Source organism: Ammodytes marinus, assembly GCF_949987685.1.
Source record: "Ammodytes marinus genome assembly, chromosome: 14".
NCBI lineage: Eukaryota > Metazoa > Chordata > Actinopteri > Uranoscopiformes > Ammodytidae > Ammodytes > Ammodytes marinus.
In genome coordinates, this window is record NC_137218.1 from 14,806,739 (window position 1) to 14,826,014 (window position 19,276).

The following is a 19,276-nucleotide window of genomic DNA, read 5'->3' on the forward strand; positions in this document are numbered from 1 at the left end:
CGCCGACATCCCAACTCTGACTGACATGCATCACCTTCAGACAGGTGGAATCCATTGAAATTGAAAATGTTCTTGTTTAATGCAGGTTTGTTGAGGAGAAGATGTGGGTGACTTTCCTGGAAGGTTACTCGGCTCTTGCTGCTCTGTCTCTCAGCGCTTCAACTGTAAGTCATCAAGTCTTTACAACAATAGTATGAAATGTGTATCTGTCTGTATTGTTTTCACTCAAAGTGGTGTATCTGTTTGTCTCAGACACACATCCCTGTTAACCACTGTCTCCGCTCCCTCTGTCTGTGTCTATGGGGCACATTGTAGGTCCTTGGCAAAATGATTGACATCCGTCTGAAAAGTCCCGGCTGGATCAAGAGTCTGGAGGAGGAGATGAGTGTGGATAGGATCTGTGGAAGCATCCCCACCTCTGCCAGCTCCACCCTGCTGGCTGAGGACGCAGACATGGGCGACGATGAATACGATATGGAAGGTAAGGCGTAGCGGCCAGGCAATCCCAATCCTTGAAAGGTATGAATAAAGGTTGGACGGTTATACTGTATGCCAGGGTGCAGAAAAATAGCAACAGTATTTCTTAAATTACCATCATGAAAAAATCTGCTGTGTAATATAATAAATGCCGTAAAATAGGGAGACCGTGCCTGTATTGAAAGACGGTATAAAAGTCTTATAGGCTCTGCTTCGACATATATATACATTTTTATATGGGGAAGGTAACGTTATCATGATGAGTTCAATGTAATCATGTGAAATGTAGTGTTGGACGAGAAACTAAAACAACTACAGGTGAAGTAGACATAGTTATTTACCCAGCGTTAATACAGTATACCAGGGTATCATTTGGGGAAGGGTTAAAGGTATAAAAAATTAGATACTGCCTTTTATATGAATCCCATTTTTTTGTTTTCACAACACTAATAAACAGAAATCAGTAGAGGTTAACAAAATTAACTCCTGCCCTTTGTCTTGTGGTGTAACCAGGTGATGTGGACGAGGAGGTGGAGGAGATCCTTCCCCAGCACCTTCAGCCTGGTGCAGGTTGTGCCCCTGGCTCCTCCCCTGTCCCCTCCCCCCGCGGCAGTCCCTCTCACTCCCCCACCTTTGGAGAACCTGCAGCCCCCAGCAGGCCTAGTCGCTCCGCACAGCCCATCCGACCGTCACAAGGTAAATACAGCATGTCCAGCAATGACGCACACAGTGAAGCCAGTGGCTTCAAGTAAAGTCCCAATCATCATAAGTGTCTGCTTGCTGGAATATAAACTGTAATTTTGTTCTGTTCGTAATGCATGGAAGCAGACTTTAGTCCAGCACCATTGAGGAGAGAATTTCCAGGTAAAAACATAATGTGTGATGGTTTAAACTGTGTTTAGTGTTAGAAATGCTTGTGGTGTGTTTTAGAGTGCAGTGTTTTTTGGTCAAAAATTAACCACACAGCTGTACAGAAGGAACACCTTGTCGTAGGAAGCCATAGTGTTGAGATGTTTTCTCTGTTTGACTTTCAGAAAATAGGGCACATGGCTTGATAGGTTTTACCAGTGTGATGTCGAAGAAAATAACAGGCAAAAGGGGAAACAGCAAAACTGTTTTCCTGAATTGGGTGAATTTGCGAGTTATCTTAAAGAGTGAACTGGATTAAACCACTCCTTTTTTTATGTATAAATGAGCATCTCTTTTCTGTTTTTTTCCTTCCAGGACCGCCTGTTGACTTCCAGCCCGGTGCCCCAACAGGCATGATGCCCAATCGCCCGCCTCCCCCTCGCCCCAACGCGCCCCCAGCCAGACCAGCACCCCCTCAACGCCCACCACCACCTTCAGGTAAAGTATCTATTCCTCAACCTCTCTTTACAGTTGATTTAAAACATTAGAATTCAAATAAAATATAACCAAACCTCCTCGGATAAAATATTTAAGGCAGGTGTTAACATTTTTTCAACTTTATCCCCTTCATTCCTGAAGGAGGCATGAGCCCTCTGCCTGGTAGAAAGGACTCTGGAGGTAAAGTGTATGCTGTGAAACTGTGTGTGTGTGTGTGTGTGTGTGTGTGTGTGTGTGTGTGTGTGTGTGTGTGTGTGTGTGTGTGTGTGTGTGTGTGTGTGTGTGTGTGTGTGTGTGTGTGTGTGTGTGTGTGTGTGTGTGTGTGTGTGTGTGTGTGTGTGTGTGTGTGTGTGTGTGTGTGTGTGTGTGTGTGTGTGTGTGTGTTAACCACATGGCTGAAGCATTTCAAGTAGTGGCTGTTTTGTTACCATCTGACGCTAGATACAGAGAAGCACATTGCATTAGTGTTGTTTCAGTAAGCAGTTAAAAGGCTCATTTTAACATGCTATAAACCAAGAACATTTCCATAAATCAGTCACGTCTGTTTCAAGATCATCATTTTAAAACGTTGCAGCCTATGTGTGTGTTGAGAGAGATTTCTGATTGGAGTAAATGCCTCATGTACACATTGAAAAATTGTTTTGCAGAGCTACAAGGGCTCATTCATGCCATGCCACCTTACAAACACGTATCCCTGACAATCCAGTGAAGCGCATATTTCATAGCACATGTTCAACCTGACATTTTGCTTTATACATGACTACTGATGGTTAGCTGCAGTATTTCAGTACATGCTTTATCGTCTCTTCCTTTTGACTCGGCATTACTCAACTTGCTCACAAAGTTTATTTTTCTTATTCATGTCCATTCAGCCCAATAGGGTTTTGCCTTGGACAGTGGCATTATCACTGGGCACAGTTACTTTTTAAAGGGTCAAATGATACTTAAACAAAAACAAAGTGTATTTATTTGCACCCAAACAATCTCAGAGTAAAATTTGAAGTAGAAATGCTGATGCTGAGTCATGATTGATGTTTAGGGTAAGAACCCCTTCTCAAGGTGAGAGGTTATCTTATCATTCCCCATAGAATGTGATGTTGATAGATGTAAATTCTTGTAGAGAAAATGTGGTGTTGTGAGAAAATGAGACGTAATATACTGTTTAAAAGCAAAGTGTATTTAATCAAACAAAACAGAGGCTTCATGTTGTGTGGATCCCAGAACATGGAGGTTGAGTACAAGACAATAGAAGAGGTGTAGCCTGTCTGAAAGGCTGTTGAATATACATCTGTCCTGTGGGGAGGGGGTTCCAAATGCAGACAACTGTTAAGAACAGGACTTTGAGATTTCTGTTTCAGTATTATACAAAGAAATACAATATTTCTCATTGCACTAAAAAGCATTCTAACGTTTCAGTAAGGAGATATACAATATGCAATATTTCCCATTACAGTGGTTTGCCTTCCAATAACTCCTACTATGACTCCTATGTTAAGGCATTGTTACTATCTATCGTAAATGTTGACCTTATTTAAATATATTTAATGTGGGAGGAGTTAGTGGGTTATGCTGTATATTTTTTTCTAGCAATGTGCCACCAACCCTGGAGCTCAAATATTTCATCATTAATCGATCGGTTATTTTTTGATGTTGTACTTTATTTTAAATATATTGTTTCCCCTCTTTGAATTGAAGAACATGGGCTGTGTCCCAGCCCAATGCTTGGTAGGAGAGCCAGTGCAGGTAACTGGCAGTGTCTTTAAACCTCATCTGATCCCTGTAGTTTTACACCCAGTCACCCAGTCATCAATGTTATAGATGCCTCATTTGGCATTGATGGGTCACAGTTAACATTCATTAATATGGGCCATGATGGGCTTGTGTGTGTGTGTGTGTGTGTGTGTGTGTGTGTGTGTGTGTGTGTGAGAGAGAGAGAGATGTGTTTGTAGCCTGTTGTGAAATAATATTGTTTGCAATGCTAAATGCATATTAAATGATGCAAAGCAAGCAAATAATGCAACAATCCATACTTTTTTACACAGAAATACACAACTTCTTCCCCATTTAATATTTTTCTTTGGCATTTCTCCTAATTGGGCATTGTTGGTAAATTAGAATAAACATCTAATCGTGTGCATGATGGAGGATATGCATCAAAACAAAGCAACAATAATCAGTCTGTCATATTATAAGCAGAAGTAATTAAGTACACACATCGCAGGACACCAGCTGACTCAAATGTTTGTATATTATGGGGAACAGTATACCTCAAGTGTGCCCTCTATCAGTATAAACTAAACTAACTCTTTTTAATTCACCCTAGTTGGTCATAGGCAGTTTTTCCTTTTGAGAGGTGGTCAACGATCACTTAGGTCAAGTTTAAAAATGTCTTATCTCATCCCTACCTATATTACATGATTCTAGTGTATGTACATTCTTATAGAGAAATGTGGCTTTACTTGCTATAATCTAATGTATTAAATTAATAGTATCCCTCCTCTGTGGTTTTACTTGTAGTCCTGTAAAGGTTGTGTTATGTGAATACATTTAATGTGGGAGGAGCTTGTAGGTCATGATGTATTTTTATTGTGCCACCAACAGTATAGCAAACATTTGTTATGTTTAATCTATGGTTGTTTTTTTCTCTTATGTTTCCTGCCAAACTTAATTGTTTTTTTTAATACCTCTTCAACTTTAAGACTTTTCCAATCCAATGCTTGGTAGGAGAGGCAGTGCAGGTAACTGGCAGTGTCTTTAAACCTCATCAGATCCCTGTAGTCTTACACACCCAGTCATCAATGTTATAGATGCCTCATTTGACATTGATGGGTCACAGTTGACCGATACTTCATTACTACGGGCCATGTTGGGCTTGTATGTGTGTGAGAGGGATGTGTTTGGTAGCGTGATGTGAAATAATATTTTTGCAATGCATATTAATTCAAAGAAAGCGAATAATGCAAAACATCCAGACTTTTCTCCTCAGAGAAACACAACTTCTTCCCCATTTTATGCAATATTTTTCTTGGGCATTTCTCCTAATTGGGCATTATTGGGCAAGTTTCCTAATGAAACTGTCAGTATTTATAAATTAAAATAATCATCTCATGATGGAGGATATGCTTCAAAACAAAGCATTCAGTCAGTCACATTATAAGCAGAAGTACACACATCGCAGAAGACCAGCTGACTCAAATGTTTGCACATAGTGGGGAACAGTATACCTCAAGTGTGCCCTCTATCAGTATAAACTAAACTAACTCTCATACCCCTCATTGGTCATAGACAGTTTTTCCTTTTGAGAGGTGGTCAACGATCACATCAGTCAAGTTTAAAAATGTCTTATCTTATCCCTACCTATATTACATGATTCTGGTGTATGTACAATACATTCTTATAGAGAAATGTGGCTTTACTTGCTATAATCTAATTTATTAAATTAAGAGTATCCCTCCTCTGTGGTTTTAATTGTAGTCCTGTAGAGGTTGTGTTATGTGAATACATTTAATGTGGGAGGAGCTTGTAGGTCATGATGTATTTTTTTCATATTGTGCCACCAACAGTATAGCAAACATTTGTTATGTTTAATCTGTGGTTGTTTTTTTCCTCTTATGTTTCCTGCCAAACTTTTTTTTTTTTTTTTTAAATACCTCTTCAACTTTAAGACTTTTCCAATCCAATGCTTGGTAGGAGAGGCAGTGCAGGTAACTGGCAGTGTCTTTAAACCTCATCAGATCCCTGTAGTCTTACACACCCAGTCATCAATGTTATAGATTCCTCATTTGACATTGATGTGGTCACAGTTGACCGATACTACATCACTGTGGGCTATCTTAGTCTTGTGTGTGGGTGAGATGTGTTTGGTAGCGTGTTGTAAAACATTTTTTTTTAAATGCTAAGTAAGTAAAATACACATTATACTAAGGAGTGAGTCATAAAGTACACACAGTGCGGAAACCATCTGAGCCAGACTTCAAATGGTTTCTAAATCAGCCAAGCACTACAGTAATCCACTATGATTAGTGGGGAAATCCTCTCAACCCAGGTAGATATTCAGACTCCAAGCATCTCGAGCCTTACTGCCTTGCTGCATTATTAACACCATACCCTATTCCTAGTGCTTCTTATAAAATGTTTTCGTTGGCAACACCTGCTTCCTGAGTCCACATTTTGCTTCACCCTATTGTGGTTTGGTTTCCTTTTGTGCTGCAAAGGACCAAAAAGCCCTGCTCTTCCTCGTCCAGATTCAGCTGCAGGTGAGTGCCGCGAAGAATGAACTAGCCTCATTTAGCATTATTGTACCAATGGAGACAATACAGAGTTGTTACTTTTAGTCATGTAGTTCAGTTATATAAGTTTGTATTTTTCCCATGAAAGCCCATCTTTATGTGGAGTTGTCTTGTACTAATTGGGTGTGGTCTGGGGCTGATATTATCCCTGTAGGTCTGCTCTAATCTTGTGTTTTGTGTTTATGCCCAAAATAAGCCGTTCCCATGCAGGAGGATAGGGTTTAATTTGCTTAGTCTATTGGTGACTTGGCCTGTCTTCACCTTGTGTGTGTGTGTGTGTGTGTGTGTGTGTGTGTGTGTGTGTGTGTGTGTGTGTGTGTGCGTGTGTGTGTGTGTGTGTGTGTGTGTGTGTGTGTGTGTGTGTGTGTGTGTGTGTGTGTGTGTGTGTGTGTGTGTGTGTGTGTGTGTGTGTGTGTGTGTGTGTGTGTGTGTGTGTGTGTGTGTTAGCTGGATCCCCCTGTAACAGTAATGGGGTGTTTGGTTATTAGCTGGTTTGACTTGTGTTTGGTGACTGCATAGTGCACACAGTCAAGTATTAGACAGAAGCAGACATCTAAGTCGCGTGGGAACATGTTCCCAGGGTCTTAGAGTGATTCAGCAAGAGAATAATGAAAGAAGAGGTGTGTGTGTGTGTGTGTGTGTGTGTGTGTGTGTGTGTGTGTGTGTGTGTGTGTGTGTTAGCAAGCTGTGTGGTAACATTCGGCTCACAGAACAAGGCCTGCCTCTCCTGCAGCTCAGGAATGACTGAGTCATCATTTATAATGAAGTCAGCAAAAGGAAATTTGGTCTGTCATTGGTTGGAGTGAGTTTGACCTAGTGAATTGTTCATGTGCGCTTTTCAAGTACATGGTACCCGCTCTATCCTACTGTACTCAACTTTTTTGGTTTTCCACTATGAAAAAGTCCCTGGTATCTGGTACCTACTTTTTTGGTACCTATCCTTAGAGGTTCCATGGACCAGGTACTACTAGACTGTGACATGAAACACTGCAGACCACAGATTGGTTAGAGCGTCATCAGTGGGTGGCACAACTTTCTTTCAAAACTGGCATCCCATCCCCGTTATGATGTCATATGGGGAGAAAAATCTAACTGGGGTTTTTGAACACAGGTTTTCAGAAAAGTGGAGAAAAAGAGAGGGTGGTTTTTTTTCTCAAACTCTGGGCATCTCCATCAGTCACAGACCCATATTAATGTTGAAAAACCATAGAAAAGTGTGTTTTGCATAATAGGTGTCCTTAAACTGTTTCAGGTCGAGGCCAGGCCGGACCTCCTGCACCTGGAGGTGCTCCCCGACCAGTGAGTGTATTATTAAAAAAAAGGATGTTTACTCATCTTTTTCTGCTTTTGACCAAATTTGTAACTGTCTCCCTTTTTTCTAATCCCTCTTCATCATCCAGAATATCCCACCTCGAGCTGGTGTAATCAGCATGCCGCCTCAGTCTCGCCCACCACCTCCCTCTCACCCTGGAGCACCCAGACCCATCCCGGAGGTGCACCCCGGAGCCCCCCAGCCCATCCCAGACACCCACCCCGGAGCCCCACGGCCTGTGCCCAGCGGACCAGTCAAACCCACAGACCTGCCTCTGGGTAAGGGGATGTGTTTGTACAGATCGCGGTGTACACTTAGCCTGGCGCTACCAGACCATCGTACTTCATTTCATTTGTACAGAAGGTCTGGAAGTGCTGTAATTGGCAAACGTTAACTCACTTGGAGGCGGGTGTCTGTTGAAGTTTAAAACTATTGGATCTGCTCAGTGCCACTCTGGATTAGCCAACCAATCGCATAACGTTTGGTCGTGAGCCGGCTTCTGACGGTGCGTTCAGGGAACTCGGAAATTTCCGACTTCACTACATATTGTAGTCTATGGATCTACCGGTACCTGGCAACGGTAACTTGTTAGAGCCTAACGTTTAGTTATTTGGATGAGAAAGGTTGTAGGCGTCCATACTTTCCCGAGCAGATGCACTGGAACACAGACAGGTCGGAACTCGGAACTACCAAGTCGGAAATTTCCGAGTTCCGAGCGTAAGGAAACGCAGCATTCAACTGAAACTGGAGCGCGACTTCGACCTGTCGTTCTCAGCCACTTCCTCTGTTCGCTGATTGGATACTCGGAAGTCTGTTCGGAAAAATCTCACTAATACGTCCCACCACCAGACTGACTACTGAAGGGAAAATTAAATTTGGGCGGAAGTAGGTAGGCGGGCGGAGCCAGGCTAGTGTACACTAGCATCAACACTAGAATGTTAATAAGCCTTAACTGTTGTTTCCTCCCCTCAGGACCTCCACCCTCCGCCGGTCCGCCTCCTGCAGCAGAGCCCCCGGCAGTGAGAGCCCAGGCTACACCACCCATGCAGGCCCAAGCAGCTGCCCCTTCAATTCAGTCCCAACTCCAAGCACCCATGATGTTCACACATTCAACTCCACTCCAGCCACAGCAAGCTCCTAACACTGGTCCTGTTGCTGCTGCTGCTGCTGCTGCTGCTGCTGCTGCTGCTGCTGCGGCTGGGCCTCCACAAGGTCTAGCCTCTCCTAAAGCCCCACCACGCTCCCGCTCCACCCACGCTCAGCTGCCAGAGGCTGCCACGCCTGAGACGGCCCCAGCTGCACAGGTTAGTGCCAACATCCTTTTAATTAAATATATTGGAACTTCGAAGAACTGAACAAAGAACACTAACATAATAATATTTTGAGCACACTGAGATGTTTGTGCTTGCATGTAGCGAAGTCATGTACTATGGATTTCTTTTGCTCGGATTTAGCTAGTGAAAGCTATAGTGCGTAACTCCTGTCGCCCCTATGAGAAATTCTGAGTAATTACAACAACACTGTCGGCACATCTACATTTGGTAAGCCTTCTGTGTTCGCTCACGGATTGCATTCCTTCTGCTTTACGCCCAGGTTTTTTCTTAGCAGAAGCATACAACAACTAAAACTTTCATGGGTGCTTCTTGAGCTCCGGTTTGTAAACACTGCCATACTGAAAAATACAGAGGGAGTTATGTAGAGCCATTCATTTCTATGAAAAAGGTACGCACTATAGCTTTAAACAAGATATAATACGATAACTATGACGAATGTGACAACAGGAAAATAGCTTCTTTCTTCTTCTCAGTCTCACATAAGATGAGCTTGCCTGTCTGTGTCATTCTTCCTGCTTTTGTCTCTCTGATACGTTTGTCTCTTTCTCACAAGCTGGAGAAGCCCTCAGGGTGAAAGGTACTTGATATTAAACCACCTCTTTGTCTCATCCTCCATAGAAACACAGTCCTCTGCTCTGGTGTTAAATTACCCATCATACATCACTCCCAGTAACCTCCATCCTCTCTCATTTTCCCTCCTGTTTACATTTCCTCCAAAGTTATTTCACTTGGATGTTTCCTTGTCCACAAGGCCATGCATTGTTTTGTTTTGGGCTCACAAAACATTGAGCACTATTTGGTTGTCTTTTTGTCGGTCAACATATTAAACCATAAAAGTTGGCCATTTCCCCTTCACTAGTCCTTCCATATCTGCTCACTGTGGTTCAGGTCGTCAGAGTGAACACATATGCAATGGCTTCATAATTTGATTTTACAGTTTGTTTAGTTTGTATTATTTCCTTCATTTGTATTAGAGTTAGTGAATGTAACTGTTGGCCAGATTAAAGTTACCCTGTGAAGTTTTTTGTCAAATTGTGATTGTAAAGAATGGGCTATGTTTATCAAATGAAATTTAATTGACAGCTAGTGGTAGTAATTCACCCAGAAAATATATCAATTTGCCTTTTAAAGGACAGGAAAAGGAGGAATTCTCACTGATGATGACAGGTTTCAAGGTACCCAGAAATCGACTTTGCAAATGCTTTATGGGGAGGGAAAGACTTTCTGTGGTTTTGTTAAAGATAGACGCACTGCATCTGAGTTAAGAACACACCATATAAACATATGCACGTTAGTTTAAAAGAAAGCAAACAAAGGGTATCTTTAATTATAAAGCATAGTATAGAATTTTTTTTTTTAAATGGTCCATTAGCCAGTGAAACACTCCTGCGATATTAGCTCATTGCTCCTTTTTCCACACAGCATTTCTTGTGACCGTTGACATTCTCAGTGTTTTGTTCCCTCCTTTTTAGACGAACGGACTGAACGGAATCCAAAGAGAAGAAGCACAATGGAAGCCCGACCCCTTCGACTCCCTCGCACCTGGCTTCATATCCTCTTCCTCCTCTTCCTCCTCCTCCTGGCACACCACTCAGTCCCTGACCAGAGGCTCGTCTCTGCGCGCTCCCCCGTCCATTCCTGCTGCATGCACCGTTTCCTCCAGGGGCACTCTCCCCTCATCCTTCTCCCTCCACACCTCCGCTCTGCACTCACTCCATTCCTCGTCCTCGTCCTCCTCGCTCTCCACCCCATCACCTTTCGCCTCGTCCCTGCTCCCTCCTCCTCCGCCGGTCCCTTCGCGCAGTCGCTCTCAAGAGACACTGCACGCCTCTCCGTGCCCCTTCCCCAACGAGCCACAACCTGCCCGACCCAACAGCACCAACCCATTCACTGGTCCGATGGCGCAGCAGCCTCATCGCTCGCTCACCCCTGACTTCAGCATCCAAAACCTTCAGAGGACCATGTCTGCTCTTGCTACTCAGCCGCTGGTGCCCACCCCGGCAACAGCGGCACCCAGCTCCCACCTTCAAAGGACCATGTCCCTGTTTGGACCACAGTCGTCGTCCTCCACTCTCAATCCCACACCTGCCCCTCTGTTCCCCCTCCTTCCGGAACCTTCTTCCGTCCCAGTCTTGCCTCTGGCCCCGCCCTCCTTCATTCCGCCCACCCTGGCCCCTCGTCGCCAGCCGCCTGCCCCAGTAGCTAGTCAATCAGCCAAGCAGTGGGTCACCTTCGACGATGATTTGAATTTTGCACCTCCGACTAAAACTCCCCAGGCCCCCATCCTCCCCTTGAGTTCCCTGACGTCCCAATCTCGGACTGTGTTTGATTCAGAGCCCGACTGGTTATCCCAGACCCCTTCAGTCCAAAGCCACACTCAGACTTCCCGCTCTGTGTTCAATTCAGAGCCCGACTGGTTATCCTCGGCCCCTTCAGTATTCCCAACCCTCCCTCCTCCCATCCCGACTAGAACTGTCACCGGTAGTAACCCCAAGCTACCAGAGGGACCCAGCGACGGCTGCTTCTTCCCCAGGGAGACGACGGAAAGATAGGATCACTTGTATTCTTGTAAAGGGAATATCCAGATGTGTATAGATCTATGATTAACGTGTATATGTGTGCGTGTGTGTATGTACAAAAGAGACCGTATTTAAGAAGTATAGACCAAGCCCCTATCTCACCGGAAAGGATTTCTATCTCTTAGCAGTAACATGAGAAGTGGATGCGCCTAAAGGTGTGTTCTGACTTAATCACAGAGATGTTCGCTCGTTCCCTGCAATTACCATTTATTTTAATAGGAATCGTTCTGATTTTATTTGTGTTCATGGCAGCGAACATGTGCCTGTGTCTGTCGACAGTATAACGTTATATAAAGTACATCTATACGCACAAATCATGTGTAACCACCTGTGCAATATTAAAACATGTCTGCGTGGCTGTGCGGCACATTGCATTTGCCGGCAACCTTTCACCTAAATCAGTGTTTGCATTTGGTACACTGGCTGACACTCGTGCGGTTTATATCTATCGTTTTGACATATCTGTACATTTAGAGCGGGATTGTCAGAGCACAGGGTAATCCTTCTTTTTTGTCAGTAGACATGTAGTAGAAGGCTATGCACTGGGGGTGCGAGCAGTGCAATTCCTTGTTTTGTGAAGGGTGCAAATCTAAAATTGAGATTGTGCGCTCGCTTTTATCATGAATGTACTTTATGTTGCACTGGGTTTGGTCATTTCTTCCTTGCTGACACCACAGTGTGTACAGCAAGAGTCAGTGTCATAGTCAGTCAAACTGTTCACTGCCCACTGGACTGATGCTCTGTTATATCAAGATTTTTTTGCTCTCTCTCTCTCTCTCTCTCTCTCTCTCTCTCTCTCTCTCTCTCTCTCTCTCTCTCTCTACTCAGTCATCATTCTTTGTCTCTGGGCTGTTCTGAATATATGCGTAGCTCTATATCAAACCCTATACATAGTGATTATGTATAAATGTATGTTTTCAGTATGCAAACTTCTCACTAAATGTGCGCGTGTGTGTTTAATTCTTGTGATGGCCGTATAAGTGGTTTGCACAATGTAACGGATATGCTCTCAAAAGCTGTATTTGCTCTCGCTTTTATTCTTGTTGATGGAAGAGTGACGACAATGAAAGCCTGTGGATTGAACTAACAAGAGGGCTTTTTTTCTTTTCTTTTTTTTTTACCTTTCCAACTCTAGTATTTTGATCCATGTTGATTTATCCAAAGAATTTAACCATTCTGTTGTAAATTCTGTGTGTTTACCTCTGTTACGCTTCAGTACGAAGATGATAAGATTTGGGTCAGTGGACGTGGCTGAGAGGACATGCCATGTGAAATAATAATAATAATAATAGGGCACAGTTTTTATTTTTCACTTCAACTTTTGTTAATTGCAAAAGTCAGGATTTTAGTTTCTAAAGAGGTCATTTAATCAAAATAATCTGTTGTTGATACTGTGGTGAGAAGTGATGTGTTTGTGTTTTGAGGTGCAAATTGTCTATCGTGCTGTTTGTGTTTTGGATGCGAGTGAGTATGTGTGTACAGAGTTAAGAGTGAAACACAATAGCAAGTCAATAGCTTTTTTCTTTTAAATACACAGGGTGTATTTGCTCACAGGCTCTGAACTAACAGCTACTGTGTTCACATTGTAACTGTGCGTTGCCCCTCTCCAGCCTGCTTCTGAGTGTGACATCACTGCTTTGAAAAATGTTAACAATACAAGAACGAGGTACTTTCTCTCCTAAAGCACTGACAGCCTGAGTAATGATTCCCCTGTAGCAAACACTAAAGGACCATTCACCACCATGACTTGGTAAACACACTGAACTTCACTCTATGCTCTGACTCAAATGCATTACCAGATAATAATTCCTTCTTGAATGTTTGTTGTGTCGTTTGGCCAACATTGCAGAGATTGGTGTGATTTGAGCGTTGAGTGTCCAACTCCTTTTAACGTCTGCAGATCCATCTTTGATATCTACCCACTTATCTGTTACATAGAGTTGAGAGTAGTTGTTGTTGCTGAGCCTCAGTGATTTCCTTACCATTCACTTGGTGTGTGTGTATGGCGTTATTAGAGGTGATGTGTCAATATTTTTCCATAGCTCCTCACTGCTGTTGAGTTGTGTATTAGGTCGGCATCAATGTTGACCGTTATTATGACAAGCAATAGTTTTGCAAAGGGATCAGTGAGTGTACAGTCCTCCCTCAAAGCGACACATGCCAGCTGTCCTAGCCCAATCAGTCGTTTCCCTCCCAACGTACAGAAATCATGTACTTGACTGAAATGTCTAAAGAGCATTTTGTTGGCGGAATAAACATCTGACCCTTGACAGTACCAGCTAACTAAATCTTCTGAGCTTTGTTTAAAGGCCATGTAAAATACATTATAATAATAATAATCTTCATTCACGGCACTGAATGCAGTAGCTATCAATGTGAGCATCGATCAGGTCGCCTTTGCTTACATGTCGATGCATATATTGTGATCCCCAAATGTGTGCAGTAGATACTGGTTCTGCATTAATAGTAGGTGACTATAGCCAGCGCTTTTGTGTCATGTCATGTTCAAGATAAGATTTTATAGCAATCACATTGCTCATTTTGTGATGTTGGTGTCCCTTTTTATGGCTATAACCCATAGTAAATAAGAGTCCGTGTCGTTGAACATATTCTATACGTATTCAAGAGAAAACATGAAGCTGCGATTCATGTTAATATCCAACGGTCCATATCTTAAGTGCACAGTCGACTGCACATTTATGTATGAAGCAGTTTATGTTGTATGTATGCAAAAATAAATGTACATTTATCTGAAGTTTGGTGTTTGTCTTCTTTGAATTAATTGCATATCCAACTCATTTGAATTTTGGCATCAATATGATCCTATTACATCACATTATGTCAGTATTACAGCTTTATATTAAAATGCGTTTTTGCCCCTTTCTCCTTCTCCATCTATAAATTACTTGATTCTTAATCCAAACTAATTCAATTGAGGTTTAGAAAGAGTTATTTGGTTCTGCATTACTGTGTGTATGTGTTTCTTCTTTATTGTATTTATATTCATGTGTATAGTATTCTTACTTGCCAATGTTACTGTCTTCTAGTTTGGCTTCCGCTTACCTACTGGTGTAGCACAGCAGGATTATGCCCTTTTCAAGAACACGACACTACCAGTGTTTAACGTTAGAGGGCAGCAAGCCAGTTTAGATTAATCGAACGTGCCGTCAACACTTCACATGAACGAAGAAGTCATGTAGTATCCTCGAGGAATCTTCCAGCAGTGTCACACTGCTAGTAAACAAAGTGCGAGCTCAGTCTGACCAGTGTCTCCTGTTGAACGTTTCGCCACACAGGTAAATATGTTAGTATTTTCTACTGTAATAAATAAATGACTCTTAAACATATTCGGCCAGTCAGTGTAAACAGCTAGCTTTATCAGCTGGTGTGTTAAACAGCTAGCGTTGTGCTTTCTAGAAGCGAATGTTGCTATGGTAACAGTGTTGTACACAGGACCGCGGGCGCAGCTTTTCCACGCGGACAGACGAATTCCCGGGGTGTTTTGGGGTTTATATTAATCTTCTGTACCCTTACGTCTCTTTCAGCGGTGTTAACAGGTGCAGGATGGTGCAGCTGCATGTGAAGCGTGGAGATGAGAGCCAGTTTCTCTTCAATACCACCGTGGACGCTCCTCTGGAGACGGTGACCCAGCAGATTACGGCCGTTTACAACGGGAGACTCAAAGTGGACAGGATATGTTCAGGTGAAATATGACACAATCGCTGCTGGTCTTTGCACACTGTGTGGGGTATCAGGAGTTTCAATGCTGCACTCACACTTGTGGCAAAATACCTCTAGTTTAAGGTGGAGTCAGCAATTCTGGAGAATAGGCCTACCGGTACTTGTTGTCAAAGTCACTTTTTGTCCAAATCAGTGACTATCCCACCATAGCTAGCAACATGCCAGTTTACAGAGCATTGGCTGTGTATTAACACCGTACGGACAGGTAGTGGGTTCATGAGGAGATATTCGCTGATTTTGACAAAAAGTGATTTTGACAACAAGCGTTCTCCAGAATCGCTTACTCCACCTTCAAGTTGAGTCAGACAGCGACTTCGAGTTGTTATTCTTTATTCAGTATATGACCTTTATGTGACATGTTAAAAATCGATTTCCGTCCAGTGGGACACTGACTAAGACTTGCCTGTTTATTGATGCAACCCTTCAGAGTTCCCAGAGCTGGCAGACCACGGCATCACTCTGCCGCCCAACATGCAGGGGCTGACGGTGGAGCAGATCGTGGACCTGAAACTCAGGGACGAATGGGAAGACAAGTGTGTGCCCAGCGGAGGGCCGGTGCTCAAGGCGGACGAGATTGGGAGGAGAAACGGACACGGTGAGGCGGAGGTGTCAATTCTTTGGTCCCTGTTGATTCTACATTCCTACAGTGGGGAAAACTGAATGTGAGAGGTTAACTGACAATAAAGACTGACTCTCTTTTCCGTCCGCCAGCTCCCAATGATAAAATGAAAGAGGTGCTGAAGAAAACAATGGAGGAGGCAAAGGCCCTGATCTCTGCTGTGAGTAATGGTGCAAAGACGCAAAATCTCAAATTCCCTTGTTCACCAAGGGTCAGTGCTTTAGATTCAAGCTGTCTTTTCCCCTTATCTTTCAGAAACAAGTGAGAGCTAACTGTTGCGTCACCATGGAGATGGTAAAGGAGGCCCTGGATCAGCTAAGGGGGGCGGTCATGATCGTGTATCCAATGGGGCTGCCTCCTCATGACCCAATCAGAATGGAGTTTGAGGAGCAGGAAGACCTTTCAGGGACACAGGTTAGCAGCTGTTAACTGGGAGCCTCATGATATGTGCGTTTAGTCAACTCAACGACAAGAACGAAGGTTGCTAAGCTAGTATTTGTTTGGTGACTTTTGAAGGTAAAGCTGTCTTCCTTGTCTCCTTGATAATCTCTTTACCCTTCTCTCTCTCCCTCCATTCCTGTCTCCATCCGTCTCCTCACCTCAGGCGTCCCTTCAGGTGATCACGGAGGACGAGTGCCAGCTGTGGTGGGCCGCCAAAGAGATGCAGCGAGGGAAGAAACTGCAGGACTACATCGGCAAAAACGAAAAGACGAAGATTGTGGTCAAAATCCAAAAGGTGAGCTAGTCTTATTTTGTTGTGTTGTAGCAGCTAAACATTTAATAAGAGCAGATAAGGTCATAACTGAAAGAAATATTGCCTTTTATTACATACAAAATAAAAACTATTTTGGCGGTTATTACATAAACTGCCGTTATTACATTATTGGCTGCTACCCGTTTACAACAGCGTATTTGAGTTTGGGGAATTTGGTTGGATTTGAGAATAACTGGGATCCATGTATTGTTGTTCCTTTCAGAAGGGACAGGGGGCGCCAGCTAGAGAGCCTCTGGTCACTGACGAGCAGCAGAAACAGATGATGTTGAATTTCCACAGGAGGCAGGAGGAGCTCAAGGTGAGGACAAGCTTTTGAAATCAAAACGTTTTGAAATATATACACACATTTAGAAGTACCTGTTTACTGAATGTGCCTTTCCAACCCCCTCCTGGTTTTATGTTTTCAGAAACTGGAAGAGGGAGACGATGATAGCTACATGGACTCACAGTGGTCAGACAGACAGGCCCTCAAAAAACAGTTTCAAGGCCTCACCAATATCAAATGGGGACCAAGATAAAGATCACCACCACTCAGATTCTCACCGCTCTATATGCAACTGAATAAGATGCCTTTTCACTATACTGAAGTCAGTTCACTATGTTGAGGTTTTCCAGAGAATATTATATATATACATTAGAGTGTTCATATGCCTTGGAGTAATGTATTTATAATAGTATATTTATAATACATCTACTGTATTTTTGAACTGAAATGTGAAGAAAACATCTGGACACATTGTATGACAGCATGTTGATTTATTTGACCAATACTTGTTCCCTGTACTGATTATTTTAACCCTGTTGTAAAGATACATTTGTATTGAAGATTTTATTTAAAATAACTCAATAAAAGTTGAATCTAAATGTGCTCTACGTTTTTATTGTTTGTAAATAAAATCAAACAGAATTTGTTCCAGTGTATCATGTGTCTTAACAATGTTCATACATTTTTTTTACAATACAAAGTCTCGGAGGTAGTGATTCAACTGGAACACAGTCTTACATCCTATGAAGTGCAGGGACAAGGATGCTACACCTTTCCTCTCTTTGTCTCCAGTCAGTGACGCACAGATTAACACACACACACACCTATGAAAGTCGGTGCTACTCTGATAGAGGAAGTTGCAACATTAGTGGATGGTCGTTCCAGTTTTTGTGCTCAAGAATTAGTACAGCCCGATTGAATCCACCTTTTGTTCATTCAGTTCAGATGGCACTTTAGAGAACAGTGATCCGTTATGGCCAGTGAAAGTGGAACACATATCTTTAGCTATATGGTATGGACAGCTGCCAGATACTAACTACCACTTATGTCTTTATACTGTAGGAAAACACTAGTGTTTCTATTATGTTGAAATAATTGTTTTTTTTAATAACAAAAAATGTTTTACTGCTGTTAGGAAAGACAACACATGACACTTCTTGAACCACACATTTGATTTGTTCACGACAAAAAGGCTTCATCCTGAAATTAAAACCAACAATGTACAAATATATTTTATGGTTCCATTAAAGCAATAATTGTGGATGTTATGACAGATAATGTTCTACGACAACTTCTTTGGTTTGAAGTTATTTATCAGTTTGACGGTGACAGCTGCTATGAGACCCTTTGATGATGTGTTGACCTACATTTGTAATAGTTAAATTAAATTGATTTGGCTTAAATAAAAGTGGCAGCTGTGTGAAATTCTTTCAAAGCCAGTGATTTGCACTTTTTTTTCTTTGCAATAAACAGTATTTCATTTAGAAAATCCTAGTTTAATTTGGCGGTGAGTGTGAGAAAAATACAGCATTTAAGGCGAGACACGGCAGGCAAAAACATCGTTTTTTTAAGCACTGGCCAATTTTGAGATTTGTGTCTATTTAGCTTCCATAACATCTCTTCTTTCATACTAGTATGGATAAAAGGTCCAAAATATACGTTTTAGGTGTTAATTTTACTAAACTTTGACTGCTTGCGTCTGTATTTTGCTCCTAAATTCGTCAAAAGTGAGCATTCTAACGTAACATACAGCACCGCAACCGCTGTATGAATCATAATAACCATGGTACTGTTGGAAAGCTCTGAATCTCAAGAACAACGTTATCTGATCCAAATATGGTCATTTCCTTTGTATCAGTAACCAATCGTGAAAGTGTGAGGAGGGATTCAATGCTAGGAACGCGACCTCATTGGCTAATGCACATTTCTGACGATGTGATTCGCTAAAAGGCATCACGTGATGCTAGCCGCGGTAGCTCGAAAATCACAAAATAAAATGGGAAAAACGTCGAAAATATGCCAAACCAACACAAAAAAAATACTTAATCAATTGGCTACGGACACTACATGATCGCCATTTGAAGGGGAGAAGTGTTAAAGACATGTAAATCACGCCGATCACGTCGGAGAGACACAGACTGTCAGAGGATCAGAGGGGACATGGTGGGGAGAGAGAGCGTCTGTGCCGACTCCGGAGCAGGTTGACAGACAGTGGCTAATAATAAATGAATCACGTTTAAATTAGCATGTGGATGTAAATGTTACTATGCTATGGTTTATATGTTAAGCAGTGGTAGGCCTATATGGCATTGAAGGGTGTAGGGCCTAATTCAATAAATTACTCTCTAGCTATCATCAGTGATTATCAGCAGAATTCACGTTTTTATCTTTAACGGCCGTTTTCTCAAAATGAGCTTTTTCCAATACTGTGCGAAAGATATCTCAACTTCTAGACCACTGACATCAACCAAACTTTCTATAATCATTCATAGCACTATTTTAAAGGTTTTTACAGAAGGATTTGTTAATATATTGTTA

The 19,276-nt window shown here is 42.4% G+C and overlaps 2 protein-coding genes across 6 annotated transcripts in view; both read left to right on the forward strand.

Moving 5' to 3' along the window:
• The window catches only part of synj1 (synaptojanin 1), a 29,784-nt gene extending 15,703 nt beyond the window's left edge, over positions 1–14,081 (forward strand). For all 5 annotated transcript variants that reach the window (XM_080040957.1, XM_080040958.1, XM_080040959.1 and 2 more), the window contains 8 exons: positions 86–164; positions 316–481; positions 991–1,173; positions 1,702–1,824; positions 7,366–7,412; positions 7,514–7,703; positions 8,398–8,729; positions 10,232–14,081. In XM_080040957.1, coding sequence (XP_079897083.1) covers positions 86–164; positions 316–481; positions 991–1,173; positions 1,702–1,824; positions 7,366–7,412; positions 7,514–7,703; positions 8,398–8,729; positions 10,232–11,311 — 2,200 coding nt within the window. In that variant the 3' untranslated portion in view covers positions 11,312–14,081. The remainder of the gene's footprint in view (positions 1–85; positions 165–315; positions 482–990; positions 1,174–1,701; positions 1,825–7,365; positions 7,413–7,513; positions 7,704–8,397; positions 8,730–10,231) is intronic.
• A 451-nt stretch (positions 14,082–14,532) lies between these two features.
• cfap298 (cilia and flagella associated protein 298) lies at positions 14,533–19,223 on the forward strand. Its single transcript, XM_080041617.1, has 8 exons — positions 14,533–14,634; positions 14,884–15,041; positions 15,507–15,674; positions 15,791–15,858; positions 15,954–16,112; positions 16,303–16,434; positions 16,676–16,771; positions 16,881–19,223. Exons 2-8 carry the CDS (start codon positions 14,903–14,905, stop codon positions 16,989–16,991), a joined length of 873 nt encoding a protein of 290 aa, XP_079897743.1. The 5' UTR covers positions 14,533–14,634; positions 14,884–14,902; the 3' UTR covers positions 16,992–19,223.
• Positions 19,224–19,276: the final 53 nt, after the last annotated feature.

Coding starts and splice junctions, on each gene's coding strand:
- cfap298 (XM_080041617.1), top strand. CDS start 14,903: ATGGTGCAGCTGCATGTGAAGCGTGGAGATGAGAGCCAGTTTCTCTTC. Junction 15,859..15,953: donor CAAAGGCCCTGATCTCTGCT/GTGAGTAATGGT, acceptor CTTATCTTTCAG/AAACAAGTGAGAGCTAACTG. Junction 16,435..16,675: donor TTGTGGTCAAAATCCAAAAG/GTGAGCTAGTCT, acceptor TGTTCCTTTCAG/AAGGGACAGGGGGCGCCAGC.